General features: G+C 43.1%; 1 protein-coding gene across 15 annotated transcripts in view; it reads right to left on the bottom strand.

Moving 5' to 3' along the window:
* Positions 1 to 5,511, bottom strand: part of PCDH15 (protocadherin related 15) — a 572,690-nt gene that overhangs the window by 193,856 nt on the left and 373,323 nt on the right. For all 15 annotated transcript variants that reach the window (XM_017733770.1, XM_008633276.2, XM_017733771.1 and 12 more), the window contains one exon: positions 4,286 to 4,456. In XM_017733770.1, the coding sequence (XP_017589259.1) occupies positions 4,286 to 4,456 (171 nt within the window). The remainder of the gene's footprint in view (positions 1 to 4,285; positions 4,457 to 5,511) is intronic.

The following is a 5,511-nucleotide window of genomic DNA, read 5'->3' as shown; positions in this document are numbered from 1 at the left end:
AGGGGAGGATTCCCTCTTGTGCTGAGAGCTTCTATTAAAGTGGATTTAACCACACGTATCCACTTCAACTCAGACTAACAGGCCAAAATCTGAAGGCTGAGTCTTTCAGCGCCCCAAAAATCCTCCTTGGCAGCTGTGTGGGTGCTCCAGGTGAGCCAGCAAATCTCTCCCACTTCAGGGGAGGTTCTTTGGTGTTCGTTCCATGGTAGATCCCTGGATCAAACATCTTTTGTGCTGGTGCTTCCCACAGCAAAAGAAGTAAATAAATTAATTTCATGAAATCCAGAACATTTTGATGAACTTTTCCATTAGTATAACCAAGATGGGGAGATGGTGTTTCCAGAACTTTCACTTGTGCTGCTGCTGCAAGTTTTATATTAACGTGTCTCTGGGAGGAAATTCCAGGAGGTTTTGTGTTTGGGAGGAATTGGGATTTGCAGGGCCAAAAGAAGGAACTGCAAGGGAATTCAGCTGGAGGGAATCATCAGGTTCTTGTCATCCTCAAGCCCAGAAGTACCAAAAACCAGAATTAATCACTGAATTAACAAAGCTGGAGAAGACCTTTGAGATCATCAAGTCCAAAACCAGAACATCCTGTGCAGTGTTAATTAATTAGCAAAAATCAGCGTAAGACTGATTTGTCCAGAGCTGATTAACCCTGGAGAGCCTGGAAGTGTCCTGTGCTCCCAACCCCAGCTCAATGCAGCGGGATTACAACACCTCCTCTGAGAAATTCAGATTTCTCCCCCTGAATCCAAATTGATGGTGGTGCCTGAAGCAGCCACCTAAAAACAGAGACTAGACAGGAGTAAGGGGATAAGAGTAGGTATTTGTTTGAAGGGCCTTCAAAGGTCCCCCTGGGGAGCCAGAGGCTGCTGCCAAGATGGACCCCAAGATGGATGACAGGTCACGAGTTCTTCACTTTTCTGTAAGTTTGGTTCATTTGCATGTCAGGGTTAATTCTCCAATTAAAGCTTCAGTTTAATAATGTAATTTCCCCTCAGCTTGCCACCCTCTCAAAGGCTTTTGGTTTACACATTTTGGGCCTAGGACGGTCTGAGTGTCCTTGGAGAACAGGCCTGGAGAGGCTTTGTTATGTCTACCTGGCAGGAGAGAGCAGAAGTTAGCAGGCTACAAGAAACTTCAGTTACACACTGGGCAGTACAGGATTTGAAAAATATGAAAGTTAAAACCAAGGCATCGATGGAACTAAAGAGGCCCTTCTCACTCATAAAGACGTGAGGCCTTCTAGGGGCACCTCCTGCTCTCCAGTGTCTTTTTCACCCCTCTCAACTTCACTGTTGTTTGAGAATGTTTTATTTATTATTTTTTAGCCTTTCATCTCTCCATGCTCTGCTCAGGCCCAGCCCTGTGAGGACCCACAGACCCTGTGAGGTCCCTGCTGACACAATTTCTGAGGGTTCTGGGGGATAATCAATACAAACCCAAACCCTTCCCATGCAGGAGGATCCATCAGAGGTGCAAGAACAAGGAACTTGTGCAACAGTGAGGCTGAATCTTGATTTAGTACAAAATCCTTGGTGTCACGGAGTGTCTTAGTGCCCATGTGGGTTCATAATTACCCCATGGAACCCCATAATAAATCCCATGGTTGCAAATCTAGTCCAGCAATTAATTAAATAAATCTAATCCGTATTTTGCTGCTTAATAGGCTTTTCTTCTGTGCCTGATGATGGAAAATACTGAGTATAGAAGTGAAGAAAACCTTCACAATGTGAGTGTGACAGGAATGGACTGAAGGGGGAGAAAAAAGGAGGAGAAATTGTCTTGCCCATGTTATGAGATATTCATGAGGTTGTACTTTTTAACTCCACTTGATGACTTGCACATCCTGATAATAAATGCTAATTTATTCAAGTCTTCCTGATACAACAGGGGGAAAAAATGAATTACCAGAGTTGATCAGACACAGAAACACTAAAATATAATACAAATATAAAGCAATGTAACGACGACAACAGAAATCCCCAAACCTAATCAACAACCAACACAGGCTTTCTTGGAAACTGAAATTTAGCTAACAGCAATTAATTAATTAATTAATTCCCAACTTTTTACCTCAGTAAATTCATGGATAGATTCCAACTATACTGGACAAAAAAATATTACTCTTCCCAGGGACATGAAATGCTTTATTTTAGGGGTCAGCTAAATAGACATCTTGCCCAGTAAAGCAGGACTTCTCTTTCCAGCTACTGCCTCTGAATAACTCATACTTCAACTTTGTTCCTCATTCATTAATATTCCTTCTCATCTTCATTGAAAAATTAAAATGCAAATTAAAGAAAAAAAAAAAAGATGGTGTTAAAGTAAAAATAGTCCTTTAGCCTAGGGAGTAGGGTAATTGTAGCTTTGGAGTAGGTTAATAAAGAATAAATATAATACATAAAAAGGCAAAGGATAAATGTAATATAAATGTTTCCTAGCTGAATCCAGGTATCATCCATATCTTCCAAAGGAATTATTGCTTAAAAGCCAAGTAAATATTTGAGGTTGAAGGTATAACTTCTTCCACTTAGGTTTATCAAAAGTGCTGCAAAGAGATAAACAGCAAAGAGTTTGTGGTTCATCAGCAGAACCAGGGTCTCATTTCATAGATCAGGAGCAGTTTGACACAAGAAAAGCCAAAAAACAAACAAGAACAGCTGCCCCTGAACACACTGCAGCTCAGGATGTTCAAATAAATGACTTTTGCAGCTCAGTACCTAAATCCCAGGTCAGATTTTTCCCGGCCCAGCCCCTCTCCCTGGCAGACACTGCTCTGTCTTCCAGTGGGGAACGTGCCTGGCCAAGGGCAGGAGCGGAGCCGGAGCTGGAATCCTCTGTCTGAGAGGCAGCACCGCAAAAATTGTCTAGTTTGTGTTCTACCTTCAGATAACCAGATAAAACCCCATAAAAACACCGGTTATTTATAATTCCTGCCTCATCTGCTCCCACACTCGGAATTGTAACAGATCTGTGCAGGTGAAATGGGGTCACACTCCCTCATCCTGCATGGTCTGGGTGCTCTGGACACCCTGAGGAGGCCCCACGCTCAGCTGGACAGGGAGCTGCCTCCTTTCCTTAAAATGCCACCAAGGCCGCAGCAAATTAAAGCAGAATTTAAGTTCAAAGCAGTTCTTCACCAAGTCCCAAACACAACACAGCTACCAAGGGTGTCAGCTACACCAAGGTGCAGAAGTGCGTGTGGGGAAGACGTGGAAATCAATACTCCAAGGTTAAATATGGATCATGTCTCCCTTCCCTTGACCCATCCCAAGGATAACTGCAGCAGGAGCCCTGAGGCCACACAAAGCAAGACATCACAACGTGTGGGATGGGAAAAGAGTGCGAGGCACAGGAGAAGAAGGGAGAATAGGCAGGGAAGAGCAGGAATCGCCACACTTCCAGCCTCAACCTGCCCCTGGCTGGAGGCAGCAGGACACAAAGTGTGTGCTGTGATGAGCAACCGAAGTTAAAAACCTTAATGTCAAAGCTTAACATTATTTTAATGTCATCCTAATGTCAGAGTTAATCAGGTGGGGCAATACCTGGTGATTCAATCTGTTCTGCCTTTTTATATCCTTAAATATATGAATCAAAGGTCACATATCAATATTAATTCAGCAATCCCTGTTTCTGTTCCACCCACCAGAGGTGCACATCTCCAAGCAGCAGCTCTGCTGCGAGGAATGGCAACTGGCACCAAGTTGCAACAAGAAATGATAAAGTTCTCACCTCATTTTGGGATTCCTGGAGTGGGAAATGAGCCTTACACTCACCTTTATCCCTACCCCATGGATGTATTAACTGACAGACTTAGCACAAGGACCTACATGGGATAAAATAATAATAGCAACTAATAATAATAATAAGAGTTGCTGATAATAGCAACAAAAAATCCTTTCAGGGGTCAGTGACTAATGCTTCCTCTTCCCAAAAATCTTTCTCTGAAGGTTTATAACAACCCTCAATGGAATAACGTTGAGTCCCCTCCCTTCCTGGGGATATTTTGAGAGTGAAGAACGGACAGATCAGGAAAGGCAATTCCAAAATTTACCAAATTTCAAGACTCAGCTCTTGCAGCCAACGAGCAGTCTGGCACTGCATCCGAGCTGGAATTTCACCGTTATTCCCACATGCATCTTACCTTGGTTTCCTCTTGCTTGGCACACAAAACACAGCATTAAACAGAGGTGACCTTTTAGTTCCAGCTCCCAGCTGTGCCCACGGGACAAGATGACAGGCAAACAGATAAAACCTGGAAAAATCCCAGAGGACTTACAGGATCCGTCAGCTCTGGCAGGCTGGCTTGGTAGGTGAGGGGTCTGCAGTCCCGGGTGTTGTTCACCAGCACACAGGGAAGGAACATTGGTCCCAAATCGTCCCCGTCGAGCACGTCCACGGTCAGGGTGGTCGTGCTTGTCCTCCGCTCGTTCAGGTTTTGGGCTCGGTCCTGTGGAGCAAACCAGGTCCAGCTGGTGAGACTTCCTGTACTCAGAATCTCCTGAAAGGAATCTCCTGAAAAGAATCTCCCAAAAGGTTTTAAGCAAAGCTAAGGATAAAACATATAAGCAGCAGAATTATCCATGTGCTAGGAGTAATTGCAGGAACTTCAGCCTCAGAGCTACAGCCTGAAAGGCTCACAAGTAAAATTAAGAGAAAAAGTGAAGAAATACTGCAAGACATCAATCACTCAGAAATAATACAGTTTGGGAAAACTATAGGACTAAAACTATAATAATACAGCACATTTGTAGACAATAAAAAGGCCCCGTGCCTTATTCGTTATCAGAAATTGTTGTGCTTTTACCCAAAGTACGCATTAGCAACAGTTCACCTCTTCTTTCTTCCTTTGTTTAGTGAAGAAACACCATGAGTAGCCAATATTTTGTTTAAAACGTTCAAAAATATTCCCATTTTCACAGAGGAACTGCTGCATGAGCTTTCTTCCGCAGAACTAAAATCTTGGGAGGGGAATATGGGCCATGAATTAAATCTCGCCCTCCTAACCTAATGTAACACTGACAGAAAAAAGATCAAATTTTAAATTTGTTCTTATTTATGCTGTTTAACATCATCCATCTATGTAAGATGGGGAGTCCATTGCTCTAAATTGGATTGGACACGTATTTTTTTTTCCTATTTTGCAGTCCACTCAGTTCTTGCACCAGCTTCACTTTTAGAGTAAATGTGGGAATTTCTGCATTCAGCTTTCTTCACGGTCAATGATGAAAAATAATTCCAGCTACAAGGAGCAGCCTTCATCAACAACTAAACCATTTCTCCATTCCTCCAGTAAGTGCCTCTGAGACATTCTGGATCAAAGCAGATACAGAGTAATTAATTTCCAGAAGTATCCCAGGATGCAAGGACAACAAAGCACTGATAATGTAATCAGAGGAATGCGATTGCACAGTGCACACAACAGAGAGAATTCAGTGCAGCCTGTGGGGTTATGGAATCCCAGAATGGTTTGGGTTGGAAGGGACCTTAAAGCCCATCCAGTGC

This window comes from Corvus brachyrhynchos, unplaced genomic scaffold (assembly GCF_000691975.1).
Source record: "Corvus brachyrhynchos isolate BGI_N302 unplaced genomic scaffold, ASM69197v1 scaffold334, whole genome shotgun sequence".
In the NCBI taxonomy this organism is placed as follows: Eukaryota; Metazoa; Chordata; class Aves; order Passeriformes; family Corvidae; genus Corvus; species Corvus brachyrhynchos.
The sequence above is the reverse complement of the archived record's forward strand: the minus strand, read 5'-3'. Positions and strand labels throughout refer to the sequence as shown.